The following is a 26,182-nucleotide window of genomic DNA, read 5'->3' on the forward strand; positions in this document are numbered from 1 at the left end:
CGTCCAAAACGGCTAATTTGGCTACGCGGCGACTAAGTACTCCACCACTTGTGCGTACATTGGCTCTCCTTATGACACCGTCAACTCCATGATGTACGGCTTCTACTCGACCGCGGCACCACTGCTTACGTGGGATATTAACATCACACACGAATACCAGATCACCCACCTGAAGGGGTTTTGACCTTTCGCACCACTTTGCTCGGCGTGTGAGCGTTGGCAAGTATTCGTGGATCCATCGCCGCCGTCTCTTAACTGGCGAGCAATGCGCCACTGTTTACGAAGTACGAAAGCGTTCTCGACTGGATCTTTGACTGCTGGCGTTTGCGCGGTGTTGGCAGTCCCTAGCAAAAAATGGTTCGGAGTGAGCGGCTCATCTTGATCTGGTGATAGTGTGTGGGCGGTCTGGAATTTATGATATTCTCGGCTTCAATTAACAAGTTCTGTACAGTGTGTTCCAACGGTGCAACTTCCTTTAGGGTTATATTGAGAACGCGTTTCACGCATCTCACCATGCGTTCCCATATACCACCTTCTGCAGGATTGTTTGGGCAGTTGAATATCCACTCGACTCCTCTCACGGCAAGGTCGTCCTGAATGCGATGACGATCAAATACCTCGTGAAATCGCTTTCCTTCATTATTGACTCCGACGATATTCTTGCCGTTATCACTCCGAATTCTCACAGGCAAACCACGACGATTGATATATGATAGGCCGCGTGACGTCATACGGAAGCCAACTTGCAGCATTGATAAGTCCGTTGACACGCATAAGACCTTCTGAATCAATGAATGGCGACAATTTATATAACTCGCTTCCTTTCGGTACATTTCCACTCTCTCTTAACTGGTTAAGTTCAGAAGAGTATGAGATGGATTGGGCTAAGCGGCATATGCAGTTTTCTGCTATTTTTAGTTCCTCAGCGGTCAGACATCCTTCCGTATTCGTTTTTCGGCGACACTTATAAATAAATCGGATGATCCAAGCGACTGACCGCTTCAGCTTAGTTAAGTTTGAGAATCGGACAATGTCAATGGGCGAAATTCTTCACTCTCATGTACAAAATCCGGGGTTTTTTCGGTTGCAGGCCAGGCATGCTCTGATTCTTTTAGAAACGATGGTCCATTTAACCATCTCGAAGTAGGGCGAATATCGAAAGTTGCGCTTGGTCTGGTTGCTTTGTCAGCCACGTTCTCCTGCGATGATATCCAACGCCATTCGTCCACGTTGGTGGTGGCGAGGATTTCTGCTACTCGAGGTGCTACGAAAGGCTTGTAGCGACGTGTTCCTGACGCAATCCAACTCAGAACTGTTTTGGAGTCACTCCACAAAACCCGTATTTTAACTACTACTGAATGTTCATTAATGATGGTTTCTAATAATCGCGTTCCCAAAACTGCTGCTTTCAATTCAAGGCGGGGAATTGTCCACAGTCCAGAGGCAAAATAGTGACGAGGGACCTACTACTGCTAATGTGACTAGGCTATTTGTCACTTCCTTCGAATTGTAACCGTTACGGGCAATTTTGGCTTCTATAGAATTTTAAGAAAAGTTGCGTAGTTCAAATCCGGCCTTCTTATGAATATTCTTAACTTCGTTTGCAACTTTAATGGCTTCTTCCACATTGGCAAAACAATCCACGAAGTCATCGACATAATGATGCTTTGCGATAGAATCATAGGCTCTTGGGCATCGCTCGCGATGTTCAAGTGCGTTAATGTTTTTAACGTATTGAGCCGTGCATGGCGATCACGCTGCTCCAAATGTCATCACTAACATTTCATATACTTCTGGAGGGATTTTATCATCACCGTCCCTCCAAAGAAATCTCTAGGCACATCTATCTTCTTCTCTTATAACAATTTGGTGAAACATATCTTTAATGTCGGCGGCGACTGCAACTGCGCCCACACGAAAATTAAATAGTACCGTTGGCATAGGCTGATATTGCTGTGGGCCCTTTAGAAGGTAACTGTTTAGTGAACAACCGTTGACGACGGCAGCGGCATCAAACACTACGCGCAGTTTACCGGGCTTATTAACGTTCGTCACACCGAAGTGTGGAAGGTACCATGTCCTTGGGCTTACGACTGCAACTTCGTCCGGCGTTAGTTTCCTGGCATAATTCTTATTAACATAATCTCGAATGATCGGGCTCGATAAGTGGTGCTGGACGTACACCAAAGCTCTCTGTGTTGAAGTAATCGGCTACCAAGTCATGCAAGTATCCGTCATCGGCGACAGACATATGCAAGCATGACGTCTTTCCTTGATTGAAGTTGTCGGTGAGTCCAAAGACGACCCAACCTAACTTCGTACGGGCGGCATAAGGACCTTTGTGTTGTAAGGTCTCAATCTTTGTGGCAATTCCCAGGTGACTGTGGTCCAGTCCAATAAGTATCTTGGGAACTGTGTTGGCATACGTTTGAATCGACAGGTTGTTCAAACGTGCTTCATCTACATCGGCTTTCTGTAGGCTTTGCATCGGAAGTTGTAAGTCTTTAATACTGTAAACGTGACGTAACTTGTGCTTCTGACTTAGACCGGAACCGCTGATGTCGATGTCGACTATAGTTGCATTGTCACTTGCAGCTCTTCCACCCAACCACTGCAGGGATACTCGGCGTGGGTAACCCTTTATTTCAAGCTGTTCAATTAACGAAGAATCGACCATAGTTATCGATGATCCAGTAGAACGAAAGTCTCAATATTCGCTTTGTTGGCATGTACTGTGACAGGAACTATTCGAAACAATACCTTCTGTTTCCTCACTGTACTGGCTGTACAACTGAAAACTCTATCGGCTGTGGCTGCTGTTTGTGAAGGTTGCGTCTCAGATAGTTGCGGGTTTGAAATGATCCTCGATGACTCATGTAGCAGTTTATTATATACTCATTGACATTCGTTCGTTCTACAGATGTTACGTCGGCGACATGTTCTTGTGATATGACCACCCAGCAGGCAGGAAAAACATAATCGAAGTTGCTTAGCTTTCCTCCATCTCTCTTGAACGCTCAACGACTTAAATGTTCCACAATCGGAAATGTAGTGTCCACCACGGCACAGTGAACATGTAATTTCACGAATATTGGTGGTAGCTTGAAGGAGGACGCGTCGCTTATGTTCATTTGGGCGACTGTCTTGTACTGTACATATCAGATCTGCCACTCCACTAAGCCACGTACTAAAATCTCTAATTGTCGGATACGGCTTTATCGTCGATGAGGTTCTGGCCCATTCGAGTTTCTTGCTCATGGGCAATTTCCCCACAGGCTCCTCCATCAACGTTGGATTACAAAGATGATGCTGACCATTTATGGTTTGCAGAAACACGGCTAAATTCTTCACTTTGACGGAAAACGGAATTATGTGATGTGTTAGCCGGAAGATTCGTTCCGGTGGCGGCGTCTTCGATGTCTGACCTTTGGTCCTCGGCTGTAGTTGACTTACCAAGGCTGTCTTGGCGTTGAACCCGCACACTCTTTCTCGTTGAGTTGTCCATTATGCGGTTAATATGGTGGCGGCAAACAAATAATTAAATAATCTTAACGGCAAATATTTTCTTCGACTAGGAAGTCGGTATTCAAATTAATGGGATAACTTCCATTTGGCAATATAAACACTATAACTTGGCTATAATCGTTATATACGTGTTACGGATTAACGGGATGTCGTCCCGTTGGCAATAAACGGTTATTTCGCTGGCTGCGAATTCTTGGAATGGCGTCCCGTTTGGCGGCGTAGAAGCGTTTGACCGTTGTGTCACAGTGGCGGCACGTCAAGTAATCCACAACGAGCTTCTGGTGCAAAGATGGCAGGACTTTGCTGTAAATTGTATACTCCAATTGGCACAGTAGTTACGACAATGTATTCAGAATTTACATTCAAGACGGCGGCAACAATTGAATGCGATATAAAGATGTGTGCAATAAATTATTTCATAGCAACGGCAAATGCAGATCGGCACTATATATTTAAGATGGCGGCAACAATTAAGTGCAATAGATTCCGAAATAATTTATTTCACTGACATCGCAAGTAAAGATGAAACTTTGCATTCAAGATGACGGCAGCATTGAATGTAAAGAAATTCGAAATAAGTTATTTCGCTTACATCTTTGAAGACATATCGGCCTTTTACATTCAAGATGGCGGCAACAATTGAATGTAAAAGACTGCGAAATAAAGATAATAATAATAATTCATAATAGCGATAATTCACAATAGTAGACTTAAAATACTTTACAAATTAATTCGTTACAAGTAGGCGTTTTGTTACATTTACAATAATCTTTGTTCGCTTGTTTCGCCAAGTCGGACTTATGTGGGTGTTTCTCTCTGTAGCGATTATCATATTCTTTTCTTTTTTGTTTTCTTTTTTCTACTTCATCCTCATAAGTGGAGTCATCTATCGAGTTTTTTCTTTATCGAGCATCATTTGAATCATCCGCATCCATTTTCAAGACAAATCTATAATCAACAAGTAAGGAAGGGCTAAGTTCGGGTGTAACCGAACATTTTATACTCTCGCAATTTATTTATTTAACTTTACTTATATTATATAATACACAATTTGACCCACATATTCGTCATATATATTGTATAAAGTCCATTGAAAGTTGGAAACCCTAATATTAGGTTAGAAGCACCGAGGTCCTCATGTTCGATATATGGCCTTGAAAACCTATGGTCCGATTTCGGCGATTTTTAGAATGGGGCTGCCACACTATAAAGGTAGTATTTGTGCAAAGTTCTGCATCGATATCTTCACTAGTGCTTACTTTAAAAATTGTAAAGTAAACGATTCAGATCGTCTTCAAAGTTCCGGTATATAGGAAGTAGGCGTGGTTGTGAAGCGATTTGGCCTATTTTTACAACATATCATTGGGATGTAAGGAAACTTTTACAAACCAAGTTTCATTGGAATCGGTGGAGTAGTTCCTGAGATATGATTTTTGACCCATAAGTGGGCGACGCCACGCCCATTTTCCATTTTATAAAAAAATCTGAGTGCAGCTTTCATCTGCCATTTCTTATGTGAAATTTAGTGTTTCTGACGTTTTTCGTTATTGAGTTAACCCACTTTTAGTAATTTTCAACCTAACTTTTGTATGGGAGGTGGGCGTGGTTATGATCCGATTTCTTTCATTTTTGGACTGTATTAGGAAGTGACTAAAAAAAACGACTGCAGAGAGTTTGGTTTATATAGCTCTATTGGTTTGCGAGATATATACAAAAAACTTAGTAGGGGGCGGGGCCACGCCCACTTCCCCAAAAAAATTACATTCAAATATGCCCCTTCATAGTGTGATCCTTCATACAAAATTTTATTTCCATAGCTTTATTTATGGCTTAGTTATGGCACTTTATGTGTTTTCGGTTTTCGCCATTTTGTGGGCGTGGCAGTGGTCCGATTTTGCTCATTTCGAAAGCAAAGTTTCATCAAGATATCTTAATTTTTACTCAAGTTACAGCTTGCACAAACGGACGGACGGACGGACAGACAGACATTCGGATTTGAACTCCACTCTTCACCCTGATCACTTTGGTATATATAACCCTATATCTAACTCGTTTAGTTTTGGGTGTTACAAACAACCGTTATGTGAACAAAACTATAATACTCTCTTTAGCAACATTTGTTGCGAGAGTATAAAAATAAAAATGTAGATTTTTTTAAGGCTATAATCGTAGCATATATATTTTTTCGTGTTTTCCTACTTTTCCGGATTTCCCATAATTTTTAGCGATTTTCCGACCATCGAATTACGTCCCTAGTGAAATTCTCTAATAAAATGAGTATATTTTCGATTTTTCAGTTTTTCTTACTTTTCTGGCTTTCCGATAATTTTTAATTCTTAGCTGAAATGAGCATCGAGTTAATTTTCCTAAATTACCAAAATTTCGAAATTTTTTGAAATTTTGTAAAAATTTATCAACTTCAAACTTTAAATGAAGCGCCTTTTTAAACGCTAGCGCCAAACTTGTATTCTTGTAATGTAACTGTTGGTAAAACAGGAAGTTGTCTCCCTAGCCGAAGAAAGAGACAGCTGATATATACCTATGCGTATACTAATAGTATTGTACACTATTGTAAACATATATGTACCCCACGTGTTTCTCATTTTTTAGATAATTTTATTTAATAACGTGTTGCATTTGTTTATGTACGTAACAAAATTTACCAAATAAAATAATAATTTACTTACGTGATGACGAGCAGCAGTTGTAATAATGTTTACAAAATATAGTAACACTATAGTATACAAAAGCACTACAACAATGTTTTTATTAATTCTATTAACACTTTAGAATTGTTTTTTTTTTTACACAATACAACACAAGTCAAATGAAATATTTAAATAAATAAATTTTCCGTTTAAAATTCATTTATAAATTAAATATAAACAAGTAAGGATGGGCTAAGTTCGGGAGTAACCGAACATTTTATACTCTCGCAATTTATTTATTTAACTTTATTTATAATATATGATACACAATTTGACCCACATATTCGTCATATATATTGTATAAAGTCCATTAAAAGTTGGAAACCATAATATTAGGTTAGAAGCACCGAGGTCCTCGTGTTCGATATATGGGGCCTTAAAAACCTATGGTCCGATTACGGCGATTTTTAGAATAGGGCTGACACACTATAAACATAGTATTTGTGCAAAGTTCTGCACCGATATCTTCACTAGTGCTTACTTTATATATTGTAAAGTAAACGATTCAGATCGTCTTCAAAGTTCTGGTATATAGGAAGTAGGAGTGGTTGTGAAGCGATTTGGCATATTTTGACAACATATAATTGGGATGTAAGGAAACTATTACAAACCAAGTTTCATTGAAATCGGTAGAGTAGTTCCTGAGATATGGTTTTTGACCCATACCCATGGGCGACGCCATGCCCATTTTCCATTTTGTAAAAAAATCTGAGTGCAGCTTCCATCTGCCATTTCTCATGTAAAATTTAGTGTTTCTGACGTTTTTCTTTTGTGAGTTAACCCACTTTAAATAATTTTCAACCTAACCTTTGTATGGGAGGTGGGCGTGATTATTATCTGATTTCTTTCATTTTTGGACTGTATTAAGTGGCTAAAAAAACGACTGCAGAAAGTTTGGTTTATATAGCTCTATTGGTTCGCGAGATATGTACAAAAAACTTATTTGGGGGCGGGGCCACGCCCACTTCCCCAGAAAAATTACATCCAAATATGCCCCTTCATAGTGCGATCCTTCATACCAAATTTTATTTCCATAGCTTTATTTATGGCTTAGTTATGGCACTTTATGTGTAAAATCTCATCTGTCGCGAAAACGGCAGAAAATGCTCACCCACAAAAGTGCCTAGCGCCATAAGAAGTTTTCACTTCAAAAATAGATGATATAAAACACTAAATTCACAAAAAATACAAATAAAATTAGTCTTAATTAATTTCACAAGTTAAAATAAATTCCTTTAGCTTCAAAATCCATTAAAAATAATCTTGATTCGCTAGCCTGAACAAATACCAGAACAAATGGAAGTTCGTTGTTTTTGCGAAATTTAAAAAAAAAATCTGATGTGCTTTAAAAAATACAGTTGTTCATGCATTTAACTCTATTTTTAGAAAGTACGGTTAGAGTTTTAGGAAAACCCGGTTTGCAAATAGGAAGTGTGGACAATTTAGAGGCCATCGGTATACATTTTGACAAAAAATCGTGAGATGGATTTTTTGATTTTTGGCCTATGGCGGAACCACTGTGCTATGGTGCCAAGAAACAAGTGTTCCAAGTTTCATCAAGATATCTTAATGTTTACGCAAGTTACAGCTTGCACAAACAGACGGACGGACAGACAGAGATCCGGATTTGAACTCCACTCTTCACCCTGATCACTTAGGTATATATAACCCTATATCTAACTCGCTTAGTTTTGGGTGTTACAAACAACCGTAATACTCTCGTTAGCAACTTTGTTTCGAGAGTATAAAAATATGCTTGTAATATCCTATTGAACTTAAATAACAATTTATTTTTTTACTAATCACATGTACATAACAAAAAAATTAATTAACGATTTAATTACATAGGTATATACATATGTACACAATTTATTAGACTTGTTTATATCTGTAGGAGATATTTTAGGTAATTTGTTTTGGTTTCAGAAGAATTCATGTATCTTGTGTTCCAATCATGCTCATTAATATGGACCACTTTGTAACCCATCATTTCTAAATGTTTTGTTTTAAGGTGTTCAGGTCCTCGCAATGCCGTCAGATCATTTTCACAAAAAGAATCTAGCCGCAACAGCAATATTGCAACTCTAAAATGTTTATAGTTTTAAGTTTTTACGATTCATTGCCTAAATAATGAAGTTATATTACTTACTTTGTTATGCGATCTAATATTGTAGTTTCTGCTGGAGCAGGTATAGGCTCACGGTTTTTGTTGAAATGAATTACAAAATCAATCTGCAATTCAAAAAGATACAAAAATATATCAGAATTGACAAAGAACATTGTTTGGGCGGAACTAATAAAGAAACAGTATTATAGTATGTACATTTTTGATTGCGCCTTGCTTAATGCTTAATAATAATCAATATTAGTGTCAAAACTTTCTATATTCATTCTTTTTCGCTTCTAATTCCAAGGAGAGTTGAAATTTTATTTTTGATTTAATTTGTTCGGTAATAACTTCGCACTCTTCTAGGATGTTCCATACAAAATATCTATTGTCAATTTATTATTTTAAGGGACAATTTACAGCTGACTGGAAACATGCTTTATCAAATATGTACATATGTGTGTGCATGTATGGTGTAGTTAAAGTCTACTAACTTGATATCCATAAGGTGTAATGTGATTACAACTGAAGAAACTATCGTCACTAAAAACCGCACCCAGAAGATTTTTAACATCATCGCCAAATTTGCTACGAGATTTAGGCTCTAACAAATAAAATAATTAAATTATTAGATATTTTATAAATAAAATGAAATAGAATGTAAAATACGTATATGTACATATGTAAATCTTGGAGAAGACCCGTGATTTGTCGATTTCAAAGCTGCTTTCGACAGCACGAAAGGAGCTGCCTTTATGCCGCGATGTCTGAATTTGGTATCCCCGCAAAACTAATACGGCTCTGTAAGGTGAGGTTGAGCAACACCAAAAGCTCCGTCATGATTGGGAAGGACCTCTCCGAGCCATTCGATACCAAACGAGGTTTCAGACAAGGTGACTCACTATCGTGCGACTTCTTTAACTTCATGTTGGAAAAAATAATACGAGCTGCAGAGCTAAATAGAGAAGGTACAATCTTCTACAAGAGTGTACAGCTGCTGGCGTACGCCGATGATATTGATATCATCGGAAGCAACAACCGCGCCGTTTGTTCTGCTTTTTCCCGCATGGATAAGGAGGCGAAGCGAATGGGTCTGGAGGTGAATGAGGACAAGACGAATTATCTCCTGTCATCAAGCAAACAGTCGGCGCACTCGCGTCTTGGCTCCCACGTCACTGTTGACAGTCATAACTTTGAAGTTGCAGATAATTTCGTATACCTGGGCACCAGCATCAACAACACCAACAATGTCAGCCTCGAAATCCAGCGCAGAATCACTCTTGCCAACAGGTGCTACTTTGGACTGAGTAGGCAATTGAAAAGTAAAGTCCTCTCTCGACGAACCAAAATCAAACTCTACAAGTCGCTTATCATTCCCGTCCTGCTTTATAGTGCAGAAGCTTGGACGATGTCAACATCAGATGAGACGACACTAGGAGTTTTCGGGAGGAAAATTTTGCGTAAGATTTATGGACCTCAGAACATTGGCAACGGCGAATACCGCAGACGATGGAACGATGAGCTGTACATAGTTCAGCGAATAAAAAGACAGCGGCTACGCTGGCTAGGTCATGTTGTCCGAATGGACGAAAACAGCTCTGAAAGTGTTCGATGCAGTACCCGCCAGAGGAAGCCGAGGAAGGGGAAGGCCTCCACTCCGTTGGAGGGACCAGGTGGAGAGCGACCTGGTTACACTTGGAATCTCCAACTGGCGCCGAACTGCGAAGGAAAGGTAGGAGTGGCAAGCTCTCATTGATTCGGCTATAACCGGCTAAACGGTTGAACGCCAATCACATACATACACATATGTAGGTTAGAGGCAATCCATTATATATTTCAATTTATTTCGGCTGTACCGATGCTAATATGTATACCCTTCACAGGTGCATTTCTTTTAGTAACTATGTGTTTAATGAAATTCTAAAGACGTAAGAAAAAGTAAGTAAAAAAAAAGAAAACATTTTACTAATTCTTTTTAGCCGGGTTGTTTGCTAGAAACATTAAGGTTATATAAGCTGTCATCGATTGGCTAACTGCTATAGACAAGCCAATCGAACAAACTTTTCAAATTTTCATACGAACTGGCAGCACTTAAAACGAATTGTCTATACTTGGTCGCACTGAACTCTTCTACCACCGTCCATGTCTTACGTTTTCTGTAACAAATTTAAAAAAAAAAAATTAAAGTTTTTTATTCAATAAATTCAATACAAAAATATTTATGATTTATCTTTGCCTGCCATTTTCAATTTCAAATTTGTGTATAACAATTTTTATTATTTTGACAGTAATTTGTCCTTTTAGCTGTTCACAATAGTAAAATGGTTCTAAAATGTGTAAAACAAAACTTGGTAGCACTCAGCAAGCGAGGTATTCGCATACTCTCCAGCGCGAATTCAACTAGGTATCTTTGTTGTTACTTTCACGTGTAAAAATTTTGACAGGCGAGCAGCGCTCAAAGATAGCGAGCAGAGAAGTGACCAATCGATGGCAGCTATAGTTAACCGATCTGAAAAATTTCTTCGGAGATTATATTATTACCTTAAGCAGTAATCCATGTCAAATTTCGTGAAGATACCACGTCAAATTTTCCATACAAGCCATTGATTCCGATCGTTCGGTTTGTATGGCAGCTATATGCTATAGTGAACCGATCTGAACATTTTTTTCGGAGATTAAATTATTTCTATGAACAATAACTCACACCAAATTTCGTGAGGATATGTAGTAAAATGCGGAAGTTTTCCATACAAACCCCTGATTCCGATCGTTCAGTTTGTATGGCAGCTATATGCTATACTGAATCGATCTGAACAATTTTTTCGGATATTAAATTATTTCTATGAGCAATAACTCACACCAAATTTCGTGAAGATATATAGTAAAATGTGGAAGTTTTTCATACAAGCCCTTGATTCCGATCGTTCAGTTTGTATGGCAGTTATATGATATAGTGGTCCGATATCGGCAGTTCCGACAAATGAGCAGCTTCTTGAAGAGAAAATAACATCTGCAAAATTTCAAAACGATATCTTAAAAACTGAAGGACTAGTTCGTATTTATACAGACAGATATCCGGGGCATTCAAAAGTTATACCCCGATTTCGACAATTTTTTCACAAGTGCTGCCACAGCTCATATACCGCTATATTCATTGGTTCCTAATGAATATATTATAAAATGAACAAATCAGATGGAATTCAAAATTTAGTTATATGGGAAGTAGGCGTGGTTGTGAACCGATTTCGCCCATTTTTCTTCCGTGTCATCAGGGTGTCAAGAAAATATTATAAACAGAATTTCATCAGCCTTATTGGTTTGCAAGATATATACAATCAAGTAAGGAAGGGCTAAGTTCGGTTGTGACCGAACATTTTATACTCTCGCAATTTATTTATTTCTTCTTCTTGACTTCTCGAGTACACAAGAGCGCGCCACGCATGTCTCCTTTTGGCAGTTTGGCGCCAATTGGTAATACCGGGTGAAGACAGGTCCTTCTCCACCTGGTCCTTCCATCGGAGTGGAGGTGTCCCTCTTCCTCGGCTTCCACCAGCGGGTACTGACCCACAACATGACCCAGCCAGCGTAGCCGCAGTCTTTTTATTCGCTGGACTATGTCTATATCGTCGAACAACACATACAGCTCATCATTCCATCTTCTGCGGTATTCGTCGTTGCCAATGTTTAAGGGACCATAAATCTTCCGCAAAACCTTTCACTCGAAAACTCCTAGTGCCGTTTCATCGGATGTTGACACCATCCCCGCACCATAAAGTAGGACAGGAATGATGAGGGACTTGTAGAGTTTGGTTTTTGTTCGTCGGGAGAGGACTTTACTTTTCAATTGCCTACTCAGTCCATAGTAGCACCTGTTGGCAAGAGTGATTCTGCATTGGATTTCAAGGCTGACAATATTATCGGTGGTGATGCTGGTGCACAGGTATACGAAATTATCTACAACTTCAAAGTTATGACTGTCAACAGTGACGTGGGAGACAAGACGCGAATGCGCTGACTGTTTGTTTGATGACAGGAGATATTTCGTCTTGTCCTCGTTCACCACCAGACCAATTCGGGAAAAAACAGAACTAACGGCGCGGGTGTTGTTTACAATGATATCGATATCATCGGCGTACGCCAGTATTGTACCTTCATTGCCATAAAAAATTGTACCTTCTATTATTTAATATTATATAATAGACAATTTGACCCACATATTCGTCAAATATATTGTATAAAGTCCATTGAAAGTTTGAAACCATAATATTAGGTTAGAAGCACCGAAGTCCTCATGTTCGATATTTGGGGCCTTGTAAAACCTATGGTCCGATTTCGACAATTTTTAGAAAGGGGCTGACACACTATAAATGCAGTATTTATGCAAAGTTCTGTTCCGATATCTTCACTAGTGCTTACTTTACATATTGTAAAGTAAAATATTCAGGTCGACTTCAAAGTTCTGGTATATTTATAGGAAGTAGGCGTGGGCGGAGCCACACCTACTTAAAATTGTTTATACCAATTTGGGTGGAGCCCTTCTGTACTTTCTTTATAATGAATTTTAACGTTTCTAATGTTTTCCCTTACTGAATTAAAGAATTTTTAATCGTTTTCAACATAACCTTTGTATGGGAGGTGGGCGTGGTTATAATCCGATGTCCGATATTTTTGGACTATATAAGGATATGCCTGAAACGACTCCTGAGAATTTCGTTGATATAGCTTTAGTAGTTTACGAGATATGCACAAAAAACTTATTAGGGGGCGGGGACATGCCCACTTTCCCAAAAAAAAAACTACATCCAAATATGCCCCTTCCTAGAACGATCCTTTGAACCAAATTTTATTTCCATAGCTTTATTTATGGCTTAGTTATGGCATTTTATGTGTTTTCGGTTTTCGCCATTTTGTGGGCGTGGCAGTGGTCCGGAAGCAACCTTCCTATGGTGCCAAGAAACAAGTGTTCCAAGTTTCATCAAGATATCTTAATTTTTACTCAAGTTACAGCTTGCACAGACGGACGGACGGACAGACAGGCATCCGGATTTGAACTCCTCTCTTCACCCTGATTACTTTGGTATATATAACCCTATATCTAACTCGTTTAGTTTTGGGTTTTACAAACAACCGTTATGTGAACAAAACTATAATACTCTCTTTAGCAACTTTGTTGCGAGAGTATAAAAAACTATTTGGCGGCTGGGCCACACCCATTTAAAAAAAATTACATCCAAATATGCCCCTCCGTTGTGTGATCCTCTGTACCAAATACTACTTTCATAACTTTATTTATGGCTTACTTATGACACTTTATAGGTTTTCGCCATTTTGTGGGCGTGTCAATGATCTGATTTCGCTCATATGCAATACAAACCTCCTTAAGGTGCCAAGGAATATGTGTACCAAGTTTCGTCAAGATATCTCAATTTTTACTGAAGTTATCCGTTGCAGACAGACGGACAGACAGACATCCGGATTTTAACTCGTCTCGTCATCCTGATCATTTTGATATATATAACCCTATATCTAAATCGTTTAGTTTTATGACTTACAAACAACCGTTATGTGAACAATCCTATAATACTCTCTTATCAACTTTGTTAGCAGTTAATACGTGGATTGAAAACAAAACAAAATTATTTCTTGTCAAAAAAAGCGAAAATTAATAAATGTAAATATTGGTCATATTTGAATAGTAAAAAAAAATATCTTACTTTTACTGAGTTGAGCTTCTATGTAGTTTTGTTGAAACCATGGTACATTCGCCTCCGGATAATCCAGACACACTGTGCGATTCAACTGCATTATTAAGTTAAGTACCCGTTCGGGATAAGTCGCCTGAAACATTTTACAAAATTTTAAAAGACGTAGTAAATTAAAAATTTATGAAAACAATACCTTGGAGTAACACATGTGAATCTCCTCTTCTATTCGTTGAATAAATTTTACACAAAACACTTTGTCAATAAGATCTTCTGGAATCGATTTATAGTAGCACAGTGCCAGACATGCTTGAACAATCGACAATCCACTCATGTTTCCGAAGTCTCTACAAATAATTAACATTCGCAATTGTTACATTAACTATGTATATATGTATATAAAATGTTGTAAACATTTTTTTTGGTAGTTGCAAATAAATTTATTTAATTTGGATGTATTTTTAACATCTTTCAAATATTTACATATACATATATAACCTTATTATTATATAACAAGACTGAAAATTCCTTCTAAGGTCACTCCACAAGTTCTCAACCGATTTTGGCACTTTTGCATTTTGAACCAATCCTCGATCTGTGTTTCAGTAGTTATCTTGTATATAACACCAACTCAGCACCGGTCATTGTGTTATCCAATAGCAGAAATGTCTTGCCAGGTAAAACATCCTCACACCATTATGTTTCCAGGCCTATATTGCCTTTATGGTACATCTACAATTCAATTCTTTGACTTACCGCTATTTTCCATTCGTAATATCAATATGAAAAAAAGTGTTATGTACCAAATTTGGTTGAAATTGGACGATTAATAAAAATTTAGAGTTTCTGACGTTTTTCCATTTACGTTTCTCATTTCAAACTAATCAAGATAGATATCTATATTACTATTATAAAGAGGAATGATTTGTATGTATATTTGTATTGAATAAACTCGAAAACTACTGTGCCGATTTCAAAAATTCTTTCACCATTGGAAAGTTCCATTCACCCCAAGTAACATAGGATATATTTATTGCTAGTATCTCAACTTTCTTGAAATAGTTCCCAGGACTCAGTGATGGAGAATCTTAATCTGAAATAGAAAACCGTCTTGCAAGTCATTCTCTTCGCATTGCAATCGCTTGCCAGTGAGTCGAGTAACAAGCATTCGCAGCTGCTTGCTGAACAAAATTTCAAAACCTCCCAAGTACGTGTTGAGAGTCGAGTACGGTGCGTATGCAGTGGCTTGAAGAACAAAATATTACATATACAAGCTCGAACTAGGGAGTCGGAACTCTCAGCGTTCCCAACCCCTCCATAATCAAAGAGAAAGAGTACGGATATTTAAGACTAGAGATCGTAATCAAGTTTTAGCTCATTACAAAATACTACAATTTCATGTTGGAATTATCCTCATTTTACTTTTTTAAAATGAACCCGCACAAGAAACGGCAAGTACATACATATGTATGGGAAAATGTGTATAAGTGTGTAAAAACTTATAACTTTTGAAATGTTTGTTTAAACCTGTGCGAAGCCGGAGCGGTCTGCTAGTGAAGTTATAAATTACATTCAAATATTGCCCTTACCTGGACGATCCTTTGTACCAAATTTTACTTTTATAACTTTATTTATGGCTTAGTTATGGCACTTTATGTGTTTTCGGTTTTCGGAATTTTGTGGGCGTGGCAGTGGTCCGATTTTGCTCTTCTTCGAAAGCAACCCTCTCACGGTCCCAAGGAATATGTGTACCAAGTTTCGTCAAGATATCTCAATTTTTACTGAAGTTATCCGTTGCACGGACGGACGGACAGACTGACATTCGGATTTTTACTCGTCTCGTCGCTCTGATTATTTTGATATATATAGCCCTATATCTAACTCGTTTAGTTTTATTTATTTATATAAAAGCCATTAAGATCATCGTTCCGATAACCTGACTGTCGAACAAAGCCATCGTGGGAAGGATAAACAGAAATATGGATACCGAATTGGCATATTTTGGTATTCGTGTTAAGATATATAATATTTGCATATATACTATATCTGTACTAAATCTTTAAAAAATTTTATATCCATAACTAAATTTTCTTTAATTATTTCTATTGTGTATAACATTTTCCGATCAAGTTTATAGAGCAGACTCAAAGTTGGATGTGCGAAAACATAAAACAAGTAAGGAAAGGCTAAGTTCGGGTGCAACCGAACATTTTATACTCTCGCAATTTATTGCTATACTTTTGTTTAATACACAATTTGACCCATATATTCGGCTTAAAGTCCAATAGAAAATCGAAAATCATCATAGTTAGTACAGTGGAACTTCTCTAACTCGAATCACCATAATCCACAAAAAAACTTCAAGTTATAAAAATTTTCTTTAAAACATAAATTTTTCAAAAAACTGTAAAATATAGATTTACCCACAGTTTTAGTATTTACATTAAAACATGTATTCTGTAATTTTGTTTGTTGCAGTTTGCTATTGTTTGACCCTTGACGACTGTACCTCATGCCTTTGTTACACGATTTATGAAATCTATAAGTGTAATATCATATTTTTTGATCGCCTCCATAGGGACTCCTTTAAAATTGATAGTAGAATTTGAATTGTATTATGCCCTGGTTGACTGGTTCGAATTATGGAAGGAAATTTGTATGAAATTTTACTTTTAATGCCAATTTAAGATTGCGAGTTGTGGAGAACTTAGAGTTTAGAAGTTCGAGTTATAAAATGAAATTTGTATGAAATTTGATTTCTAAACGCTATTGCCAATTTAAGAACCGATTTCACTAATTTTCATCACTAACATACATTACATCATCATTTAATTTGGCTAAGATATTTCACATATTAACCGATTTATAAGCTTTAAGCTCATCGTATTTTTGAAAATCATATAATTTGGTATATGAGAGCTAGGGGAAGTTCTGACCCGATTTTAACCATTTCTGGTACAGAGACACACTATTAGAAGAAAAAGATTTCCTCTGAATTAAATTAAGATATCTGAGAGATTTACCAATATTTTCGGTGAAAAATTACCATAAGGCACTGAGTTCTTCATATTCGATATCCAGGGCATTGAAAAGTTATAGTCCGATTTCGACAATATTTTCACAAGTGATGCCACATATCATATACATCATTTGTGTAAAGTTTTATTTCGCTATCTTCATTGGTTCCTTATGTATATATTATAAAGTGAAGGAATAAGATGGGATTCAAAACTGAGTTATATGGGAAGTTGTCGTGGTTGTGTCAAGAAAATATTATGTACCGAATTTCATTGAAATCTGTCGAGTAGTTCCTGAGATATGGTTTTTGACCCATAAGTGGCCGATGACACGCCCATTTTCCATTTCGTAAAAAAATCTGTGTACAGCTATTTTTTCTGTAAAATTTAGTGTTTTTGACGTTTTTCGTTAGTGAGTTAACGCACTTTCAGTAATTTTCAACCTATCCTTTGTATGGGAGATGGGCGTGGTTATTATCCGATTTCAACTATTTTCATGGTGTATGGTGGGGTACGTAAGGGAACCGACCGCAGAAAGTTTGAATCTGGTTAAGCGACCTTTCTTCTGGTATGCATATTTATATTTTTAACTCTAAAATAATCACTTAAAGAAGTAGTCAAAAGTATTTACTCACAGAACTTTTTTTAATTTGACATAAACAGTTTTTTTGTTGTTGTTGGTCGTCTCTCATTTGCGGTAGAGTGTATCGTAAATGTTATACAGTTTTGGTATAATTTGTTGTGGACAGATAATACTGTATGTTAGTTCCAGGGATAGTTTAGTAAACGTTTTATGTATTTGCCGGATGAGAAGAAAAAATATGCAGTTCATTTCCTAAACAGAGTTGGAGGTAATATGATGTTTTGGAGATTTGGTACTAATCGAGGGAAAAAAATTGTAAAAAAAGGTGTACAAATTGTTTTTACTACCTCTGTATATAAAAATAAAAAATATTTAAATATTCAAACCAGTATTTCTTTAAATAATAAATTTTTAATTGGTCAAAGATCCAACTTTGACACCTTATATCTGCTGTTATATAAGCTTAATTGAAATATGCTATACATCATTGAAATCACAAGTAAAAATTTATTATGCGCCTAATTTAACTTTTTTGGTAACTTAAAAATTAATAATTACGCGTCCAGGAAGTTAAATTTCACAATTCGGAGGCTAACTTCGAAAAACGGTGAATATACTTTTTAGGAGTCAATCTCCCGGAAAAATTTTATTTGGTCCAATTTGTAGAAAAAATGTCGATTTTGTGGCAAAGCATAATTAAGAATAAAAAATTTCTTTACTAAATTTTAATTTACATATATAGAAACAAAGTAGTACGTACCGTTTCAAAATAAATGCAGCGCTATTAAATACAGCTTCAGATTGTGGAATATAACCCAAATTATATGCACAACTTAAAACTTTTTCCACAGTTTCGCCAATTACGTGTCTATGATTATCTTCAATGTATGTAAACATTGCTTCCATAGCAGTAGGTACTATACAGTTTGATATATTGAAATTGTATGTCATTTCCCGAATTATACGTGAATTAATTTCACTATAATCAAGTTGATTGTAGCGGTCTAAGGCTTCTTGATAAATTGTTTTATGTTTCAAAGCTAAATAGAATAATTAATATATGTGTATCTCAAGAGAAATATTATCTAAAAACTAACATTTTCTATATCCTAGTGTCCTTACTATAGTGTTTAAATCAAATATTGCCAAGTCCTTGTTCTCCAAATGGCGGCCAATGCAATCGGTTAGTACGCTATCTATAGTAGATAGTTGCATCCCCAATAAGGGTGAGGTAGTGTTACGAAATCTAGTATATACGATTGTTTCGTTACTCTTATATAATTTAGTCGCTATCTAGAGAACAACTTACCGCAATTCCAAAGCAATATGAATGCCACGACTGAGAAAAAAACAATCTATAGTGCTGAATTGACTTGACATCGATATAATCTTGGAAAGTATAACGTTAGGAAACTTTTTCCATCCAAAAGGTGTATGACCATATGCTAACACAAAAGATGCTAAACGCGCAAACTTAGAGGGTAATCGTCCAGATACATCACTTTCTATCAATTCCATAGCCATTTGGGAGAGACGCCTTTCGAGCGGAATGAATCGATACGTTCCTCCCAAATTATTATTAAAATGCATATATCGATGACAATGCCTTAGGAACCGAAGATGTGTATTCTCTTCATCATTCATATCCAAAGATTTTAAAATATTAGCCCAATATGCATCACATATTTTTGAATCTGCTATTTTCAAAGCACGAATTATTTGAAAATAATCGGCAGCAGGATATGGAGTTGGTATTTTTTCTTGAGCAGAAAGCAAATTTTTACAAATTTCAATTGTTGACTCCCTCCAACGCGGCTCTATAAACGGTAAGTAGGCGGCGAGTACATCAACCGTTTGGTGCTTTTTAATCGAATCTTTCATCAATTTGCTAAGTGGATTAATTAAAGCTGATGGCTCCAAGTGGTAACCAAAAATTCTGCTTATTGTTTTAAGATCCGTTATACTAAGACTTGTATAACTTGGTTGTAGTAACAATAAAAGCTGTCGTATAAGTTGAACATTTTTTTGTGACCACTTTGAAATATTTAATAAATTCAGTAATTTTATTGCCGTTCTTGGTGTTTCTGCGTTAATTACATTATTTCTAATTAAAACTTCTACTTTTGTCTTAAATTTTTCCATAATATCAGCGGTAATCAATGGCTGGAGATTTATAATGCATATTGAAAGAAGTCGTAAGTCTTCCTCATTATCACATTTTTCCATATGGGACATTATATGTGGAATAAATGAGCTACAAACCGTAGGTACGTGGAAATCATTGCCAATGTTAATACCAACTGCTAGTCGAGATAAAGCTGGTAATGCAATTGGTTTATCTGGTGACGTAATAAGAATGTTATTTAGTGCAACCAAGAGCAGCTGCTGCATAACCAAATTAGTGTTAGGAACTTCAAATTTACGCAGGCAGAGGTAACAACAACTTTGTTCTGTAATATTTATTGACTTTAGATGAGGCTCCAAACCATTTAATAATATTTCTAATAACTCTTTTGAAACTAAGTTATTCTTATAGTCTTGAAAAATATCTTTAAAAACCAAAACCGACTGAACGAAATGGTTGCTATTAAATCTTTCACGGTATTCTTTTATGAACTCCATCAACTGTAAAGATTTAGATATATTAGTGTGTTGTAATTAATTTCTTTCATCAATACAAACTTGGGTTGCATCCTTACAAGCATTAAGCTCGGCAATAATTTCATCCTCGTTTTCATCATATAACAATGTTTTGAATTTGACATGTGTTGCTTCTGTATCATTATCAATGAATGGTTCACCAGTATTTTTAACCACATCAGTTGGGTTAGTAACTTTTATTGTTGGTTTGGACACATTTTTATCTGACGAAATATTTTTATGAATAAACCGCCCATTCAAATGTTTACAGTACCCAATTTTTTGGTAAGAAAATATATTAAATCTAACACTGTGTACATTAGGTATACACTTTTGGTAAACGCGAATAACGAGTGTAAACTTTTGCTTTGTAATAATATTTAAAAACATTTTTAAAATTATTTTCCAAAGTATTTATAAAATAACTTAAAAATATTTGGCGATAAAGTCTTTTAAATTAATAACATGCTCCAAAACAGCTGAAAGTATTGCCACATTACCGATTTATTATTTAAGCAAAAATAAATTTTAATTTTTAAAATGGTTTGGCAACGACGTAAGAAATTGGACAAATCTAAGGGGCCTGCTACACCTTCAATATGTATCGTGATATTTGGATCGCGATCTAAATTGAATATTGATGGATTACTTCGCGACTGCTAGACGTTCAATATGTATACGATTTTGTTAGTGTTTTCATTAGAAAAAATATTAAAAAAATTTATTTGTTTATTTTTTCGTACATTTTTTTTTCATAAAATTTCGGAATAAAACCTAAGTTTGGCTATTGTTTTTGCTCCCACAGCAATTCATTATATGTATCCAATATTTGGAAGTTATCAAAAAACCTTTGGCAGATGAGTTGCATAGCTCTGGCAAAGATTCAATTGTAAACAGTATAATTCATGTTCATTTATTAGAATAAAGTTAATTTTAAAATTTTGGCACTGTTGTATTTCACCAATTCGGACTTGTAAATCACAAAATATGCTACACATTCAATATTTATATCGCTATCCACGATCCGCGATATGGATTTCAAAATATTTAAATATTTTGTGATATGGATCGTGATCCATCAATATTGCATGCTAAACGTTCAATAAATATCGCGATACAGGAAATATCACGATAAATACTGAACGTGTAGCAGGCGCCTAACAGTACTATACACGCCAATCCTGCAAGACGAGTAGAGTTACTTATCTTATGATGTACTGGTAACCAGTATAATGAGTTTGTATTATTTTATTGGTCTCTCTTGTTCTAGCAGCAGGAAAAAAATTACCATTTCTTCTCTTTTACGGCATGTCGGTGTGATTATCTTGCTTGCTCTCTCATATTGATTTTGGTGCGAATCCTGCATATGTTATTTTGCTCCAATTTTTCTATTGTTTTGGAAATGAATATGTCTGTGGTTATTTTTCCCTTGTCACAGGAACTAAATGTATATTTGTTGGGTCACCGTTTCGTTAGTTAAATTCGGTTCAATGGTCTCCATGGTTTCATTCTATAGTAAACTTTCATTTTTACAAACGTTTTTGCGGCTATCTTTTATACATTAACAATATTTACATATTTTACATATAAATTTAGTATTAATTATTAAACTTTTATAATTTACAATTTTTTACAAATATTTTTACATTCATTTGTATGTATATAGATGCTAATATTTATAAATTATGAATCATAATATTGAAAATAATAAATTGTAAGTTCAGCTTAATAATTCTTGCAGACTCGAATCACAAGCATGATTCTGCGCCTTCCTATTGTTTTTTTGAGCCTGTTACTATGTTAACTATCCATTGTGTTGATCCAAGGGCATCATAGGAGACACTGTTTAGCACGTCGAAAATAAGTAGTGAAACTACTACTCCAAAGTCCGAGGTAATTTGTTGTACATCATCCGATGCTGGAAAAATATGTATAATTGGTATAGAAATAATTAAAATATCTATATTTGTAGAACAAACCTTGATATTTGCCGGTTGGTTTTGGCCGATTTTGACTTTTATTCTGAATTTGATGTTGTTGTTGTATATTTTGTATGTACTTCTGGTACACGATTTTTGTTACTTTTTGACACAATGGACTACGTGTGGTTCTTCCACCATACGGCGAATTCTAGTTCGAATTTGTATTCTACGAATGATGAGCGATTGCCGTTGTATGTGTTGAAGAACTGCTGGTAGGACCCATACTTTAATAATAAGTATGTAATACTTTATCTCCGTTTTGTTCTTTCGAATTCTGTTTATTGTTATCACCATAACCATCCATTACGTTGTTATTATTGCAATGTTGGTGTATACTAATGCAATCTAATTGTAATTGTATTCGACTAGTAATTTCTTTGCTCCCGATATTTGGTCGCTCCACACTTGTCAAAAATTTTACATGTGAGAACAACAACAAATTTATCCAGTTGCATTCGTACAAGAGCGTATGAATATGCAGTGGAAACTCGAACTTCTATAACTCGACGCTCTCCATAACTCGAACTCTTGAAGTGGCAATAAAAAGCAACTTTCATACAATTTTCCTTCCATAAATCGAACTTTTCGATTTTCAAAATTTTAAATTTTACATCGAGGCAGAATTTTAAAAGAGTCTTTCTATATCGTATATAGGTGAACATAAAATATGATATTAGACTTATGGATTGCATTAATCATTCAAGAGCCAAACAATAGCACTTTGTAACAAACAAAATTACAGAATGCATGTTTTCACGTATGTACATAAAACTTTATGCGAAGTAAATAAATAAAACTGTGTATAAATCCATATTTTACAGCTTTTTGAAAATTTATATGTTTTATTGAAAATTCTATAACTCGATGTCTCTCTAACTCGACGTTTTTTTGTGGATTAAGGTGATTCGAGTTAGAGAAGTTCCACTGTATCTCGTTAAAAACCCTAACGCCGCTTGCGTTAGTCCAACCAAAATTTTGTTTTCCACATTTAGACTATTCACAATGGTAAAAATGGCTAAAAAACGTTTAGTGTTAAAAAAAGGCAATACAAATAAATATTTTCATTGTTTTTAAGTATAAATAAATTTTAAATAATTAAAGAAAACGTAAAACATGGACGCAGCTAGAAACTAATGCGTAATTTATATTTTCGCAGATTTAAGTATTTCTCAACCTAATAGGGTCGCTACACCACACTAAATCATTGCGCAAAACGAAACATGTGCAAGTCAATATTGTGCGAATTACTACACATCAAAACGGTGCAATAATCATTTTGAAGTAGGCGTTCCTAGCGTTAATATGTGCTCGGATTGCGAATCCGCTTTGTATATTTTGATAGCTACTTTTAAAATTAATTTTTTTAAATTAGATTTTGTACTTTCTTGAACCTTTTTTATATTCTACATATAATTAGTTCGAAAAGTTTTATTTTCATAACAAACTAAAGTCTCTGTCCAGAATGTTTTATCCTTTTCTGTGGTATTTTTTCAATAATTCAGACTTGAGTAAAATATCAAACTGATTTTTTGCAATTTTGCACAAACACCTCATTAAAAATTCTATCGTCGCTTAATGAGTGCTACCAAGTTTTGTTTTACTTATGTAGGCAATGCTAAAAACCACTCAAAATACAAATTTTAGACAAAAATGACAATGTTTGTTGTTTTTATTTTGAAAAACATTTTAATTTATTAAATAACACGTAAAGCTCGAAACAAAGGGATAGAAAAACATTTTTGTGCAGATTTAAGTATTTCTCCACCTAAGAAAATGGTTGAGCACTATTGCGCATGATTAAGAGGTATTGTAGCGCAGGGTTGCTCCACAAGTGGCCTGTTTGTTTGAATTACTGGATAATGCGTTCTATTGTCTTCTCTATAACGGATAGGCAATCGATGGCAGCTATTATTGCGCATGCTTAAAGTGACCATACACGATACACATGTGCGTTCGATCGGTATGCGTTGGAAGCAGATTTACGCATACCAATCCATGTTCGCGAAAATGTCTGATTTTTTACGATCGGTGTGCATACATGTTTGTTGTTTTTTGGGCTGTGTGCACACAATTGGTGATTTGGAGAAGAAAAAACGACGAAATAGGGTAAATTTTAAAACAAAAAAAAATGATTTTATTCAAATAATGTATTGTCTAAATATAGACAAATATATAAAATTGCTAAAATAACTAATTTATAGCATAATTACAAGAAGTATTACAACATTAGCCGCTTGTTCTCGTGTATGGCGAAACCATTTCATACAGATCGAACACACATCCCTGCAAGACAGGTACCGGCGAATTCTCCGGTGAAATGCCAGGGAGCGGTACCCGCAGTTTCAATGAAAGTTTCTATGCCATTCTTAAGGGCGAATTGACAAAAGTACCCGAAACTATTGTGTACGTGTGATCGTTCATCCCTTTCTTGCACATTACATTCGTCATTTAGCAATGTATATATACCTCTTGCACAATTTGGGGAATGGTATTGGTACAATCACGGATGAAAGACCCAATACTGCGAACGAAAACTCCACGTGCACTTTCAGTACTGCGACCCACAAAAGCCCAGAAACTATACCCTCTGTTTTCGGTTAGTTCTACCAAAATCCCAAATGAGAATTTAATAACAAAATCATTAATTATATTACATATCTATTGAAAATATCATGCCATTTAGTTGTTTATTATTATATTTACTTTATACATATATTATCGTACTACACTATATACATATGTATAAAGTAGGTGAAAATGAATATTTGAACAATTTTTGCTATCGGACAAAGGCTGGAGGAAGAGTGGAAAATGTCAAATACCCCGTGCGGTCTGGAAGTGAAAGCTGCGCACATTATGTGAGGACTCTTTATGTTTCTTTCGGAGTTTTTATAAGATCTGTTCTTTCATTAATTTCACTAGTACTAGATTCATCTGGGAGGAGGGTTTCTATAAAATATAAAGTAAAATTTGAATTTTTATAAAGTTTGTAATAAAAGTTGGTAATAATTACCTTATGTTTCAGGAATTCTAAATCTAACACGGCACCGTTCAAGTCTTAGTAGTATTTCCATTGAACTAATTTCGGTGAATTTATGTCCTCCTAATTGAACATACAAAAAGTTTTTAAATTTCTATGAACACAAACATTCACTTAAATTTACCCTTTAATTTCTGTGTTTTAGCTGCTAATGGCACGGCCAAGTGCCGGTAAGCTCAAAGATATTGAAACTGCTTTGCCCTCTAGCTCATTGGCAAAACCCAGTTGACACACGCCATGTCGTTCCAATTCTCGTGCTTGTGTTGACCAAAAGGTTTAATTGCACGCAAAAAAGTGACATTAAACGTAATATCTGGTGTGTGAATGATTTGTGTTCCATGTAGCAGCGTTTGCGTCCATAGTTTTGGATTTGTTTGCAGCACATATTCCATCGCTTCGAAAGTTCTACGCTGCTACAATAAGTGACACCAATAAGTTTGCGTACCTTTAACGCGCCATATGAGGTTGAAATATCTGTGTGGAAAATTAATTAGAATTTAAGGCAAGATAATATTATTATATTCAACAATTATTTACGTATTCAATGGTTTCGTCCTTGATGTTGACCATTGTTGGCGTAGCTTCTATTGCGTGCTTCGAATTTACAGTGCAATGAAGTATTTCTGTATCACCCTCTTCAATTCCATATTTTGGCTTTAGAAAACTTTTATTTTACGTTTTACTTATTTAAAAATGCGTGCTTTAAAAATTTAAACTTTAATTAGGCTGCAGATCACTGAATTAAATAAAACACGCAAAATAATACTTCACAAGCAGCCATGATATAGCTCCAAACACAACTTGTTCAAACACGAGAACTTTGGTTGTTTCTTTCTATCATTCAGGGTGCTGTATGAGAGAAGAGTTGAGTTAAATGT

General features: G+C 35.8%; 1 protein-coding gene and 1 long non-coding RNA gene across 5 annotated transcripts; both read right to left on the minus strand.

Annotated features, from left to right (window-relative positions):
* Positions 1-7,997: 7,997 nt before the first annotated feature.
* Positions 7,998-20,772, minus strand: Fastkd1_1 (FAST kinase domain-containing protein 1, mitochondrial). 4 transcript variants are annotated; one of them, XM_011195754.3, is made up of 9 exons: positions 20,325-20,772; positions 18,952-20,267; positions 18,740-18,888; positions 18,403-18,682; positions 14,239-14,389; positions 14,055-14,178; positions 8,835-8,944; positions 8,383-8,465; positions 7,998-8,317 (listed from the first exon to the last, which is right to left on the minus strand). In XM_011195754.3, the coding sequence occupies exons 1-9, from the start codon at positions 20,670-20,672 to the stop codon at positions 8,116-8,118; spliced, it is 2,763 nt and encodes a 920-aa protein (XP_011194056.1). In that variant the 5' UTR covers positions 20,673-20,772; the 3' UTR covers positions 7,998-8,115. The 4 variants fall into 4 exon arrangements, 3 of the variants coding, with proteins under 3 accessions (XP_011194056.1, XP_054083070.1, XP_011194057.1); XR_008470340.1 differs by lacking the exon at positions 8,835-8,944 and having other exon boundaries at positions 8,259-8,317; XM_054227095.1 differs by lacking the exons at positions 18,403-18,682; positions 18,740-18,888; positions 18,952-20,267; positions 20,325-20,772 and adding an exon at positions 14,846-16,152.
* A 4,148-nt stretch (positions 20,773-24,920) lies between these two features.
* Positions 24,921-25,790, minus strand: LOC128920195 (uncharacterized). Its single transcript, XR_008470314.1, has 3 exons — positions 25,429-25,790; positions 25,278-25,367; positions 24,921-25,213 (listed from the first exon to the last, which is right to left on the minus strand). It is a non-coding gene; the product is annotated as an uncharacterized LOC128920195 (long non-coding RNA).
* Positions 25,791-26,182: the final 392 nt, after the last annotated feature.

This window comes from Zeugodacus cucurbitae, chromosome 3 (assembly GCF_028554725.1).
Source record: "Zeugodacus cucurbitae isolate PBARC_wt_2022May chromosome 3, idZeuCucr1.2, whole genome shotgun sequence".
In the NCBI taxonomy this organism is placed as follows: Eukaryota; Metazoa; Arthropoda; class Insecta; order Diptera; family Tephritidae; genus Zeugodacus; species Zeugodacus cucurbitae.

Bases quoted from the DNA above. Each gene is read 5' to 3' on its own strand.
- Fastkd1_1 (XM_011195754.3), bottom strand. From the start codon at position 20,672: ATGTTTTTAAATATTATTACAAAGCAAAAGTTTACACTCGTTATTCGC. The intron at 14,390-18,402 runs GTACGTACTACT...AATTATTTGTAG, and splicing joins GCTGCATTTATTTTGAAACG to AGACTTCGGAAACATGAGTG. The intron at 8,945-14,054 runs GTAAGATATTTT...TTTATTTGTTAG, and splicing joins AGAAGCTCAACTCAGTAAAA to AGCCTAAATCTCGTAGCAAA.